Source organism: Meleagris gallopavo, chromosome 4 (genome assembly GCF_000146605.3).
Source record: "Meleagris gallopavo isolate NT-WF06-2002-E0010 breed Aviagen turkey brand Nicholas breeding stock chromosome 4, Turkey_5.1, whole genome shotgun sequence".
Classification (NCBI taxonomy): domain Eukaryota; kingdom Metazoa; phylum Chordata; class Aves; order Galliformes; family Phasianidae; genus Meleagris; species Meleagris gallopavo.
Genome location: NC_015014.2, coordinates 45,723,385 through 45,725,166, shown reverse-complemented (window position 1 = coordinate 45,725,166; position 1,782 = coordinate 45,723,385). Strand labels below are relative to the sequence as shown.

The following is a 1,782-nucleotide window of genomic DNA, read 5'->3' as shown; positions in this document are numbered from 1 at the left end:
GGCCGCTGAGCCAGGGGCTGAGCGTGCTGGTGGGGCTGGCGCTGTGCGTGACCATGCTGGGGCTGGGCTGCGCCGTGGAGCTGGGACAGCTGGGGAGGCAGCTGCGGCGCCCCGTGGGGGTGCTGCTGGCGCTGCTGGGGCAGTTCGTGGCCATGCCGCTGGTCGCCTTCCTACTCGCCCTCATCTTCGCGCTGGACGAGGTGGCGGCCGTGGCGGTGCTGCTGTGCGGCTGCTGCCCCGGGGGGAATCTCTCCAACCTCATGTCGGTGCTCGTCGACGGCGACATGACCCTCAGGTAGGCACCGGGCGCTGGGACGGGACGGGAACAGCGTGCAGCTCGGCCCCGGACCCGATCCTACCACGGGCCGGGGAGGACGGGAGAGGGGGTGTGTTTAGGCAGCTCCTGCCCCGATACGATCCGCTGTACCTTTCGCTCCCCCGCAGCATCATCATGACCGTCTCCTCCACGCTGCTGGCGCTGCTCCTGATGCCGCTGTGCCTGTGGCTGTACAGCCGGCCCTGGATCCACACGGCGCTGGTGCGACTGCTGCCCCTGGGAGCCGTGAGCCTGACGCTGGGCAGCACGCTGCTCCCCATCGGCGTGGGGGTGCTCATCCGCTACCGGTACCCCCGCGCTGCCGACCTCCTGGTCAAGGTAAGGGCACAGCAGCGGGCACCGGAGTGGCCATCGGTGCAGTGCAGAGGTTCTGAATGCACCAAGTGAGGGCAGAGGGGGCTCTCATGCTGTTAAACTCACAGCCCTGTGCCGTTTCTCGCTGTCTGTGGCCAGGTCTCGCTGTGGTCCCTCTTAGTGACTCTGGTGATCCTCTTCATCTTGACTGGCACCATGCTGGGGCCCGACCTGCTGGCGCACATCCCCGCCTCTGTCTATGCCATCGCCGTGCTGATGCCGCTGACGGGGTACGCCCTGGGATATGGTTTGGCCACTCTCTTCAGAATGCCCCCGCACTGCCGAAGAACGGTGTCGCTGGAGACAGGCTGCCAGAACGTTCAGCTCTGCACCGCCATCCTCAAGCTCACCTTCCCCCCGCAGCTGGTGGGTGGCATGTACATGTTCCCCCTGCTCTACGCGCTCTTCCAGGCAGCAGAAGCGGGGCTCTTTGTGCTGGCCTACAAGGTGTACGGCAGAGACGGCCCCAAGCAGGAGATGCTGGGCGAGGAGGAGGACACAGACATCTCCTACAGGAAGCTGAAGGAGGAGGAGGTACCCGATGCCTCCTATGGCACGGTGACCACTGAGGAGCTCGGTGCTGCTCCAACTGAGACGGCACAGACAGCACTGTAGGCAGATGCTGGGGTGGCAGCCAGGGCCACGTGCTGTTGTTGAGGTGACGGTGTGGTGTGAGCCATGCTTGTGCTGGGTGCGCTCACTCGGACTCTGTTGCTGTTCCAGCTGCTCCCGTCGTACAAAGTGACGTGTGTTTATTGCCATCACTGGTGTATTTCCTCAAAAGTATATATAAATAAAAATAATAATAAAAGAGGAGAAAGTATCACTGCCGCACAACCTAGTGACGGCTCCTCTCCGTGCAATGAGGCTCCCGTCCGCCCGAGCGTGGAAGGAGGAGCGCATCTGGAGCGGCCGAGGGGCTGTCATCTTGCACGCGTGTCTCCACGCTCCCGTCGTAAAGCACCGTGCTACCCGCGGCCGAGCCCAAACCAAACCCGCGTTGCGGCCCACTCGTCGCGCGGAGGCAGCGCGGGGACCGCTCCTCACAGCTCACCGAGCCCCGCAGGCGGCCCGAGGCCCCCGGCCGGGCT

General features: G+C 64.7%; 1 protein-coding gene across 1 annotated transcript; it reads left to right on the top strand.

Annotated features, from left to right (window-relative positions):
- Window positions 1-2: 2 nt before the first annotated feature.
- On the top strand, window positions 3-1,718 carry SLC10A4 (solute carrier family 10 member 4; the record flags this gene model as incomplete). The annotated part of the gene is made up of 3 exons (XM_003205828.4): window positions 3-295; window positions 445-655; window positions 791-1,718. Coding segments are annotated over 3 exons (1,020 nt in total), but the record flags the coding sequence as incomplete, so codon positions are not given.
- Between the last annotated feature and the right edge of the window lie 64 nt (window positions 1,719-1,782).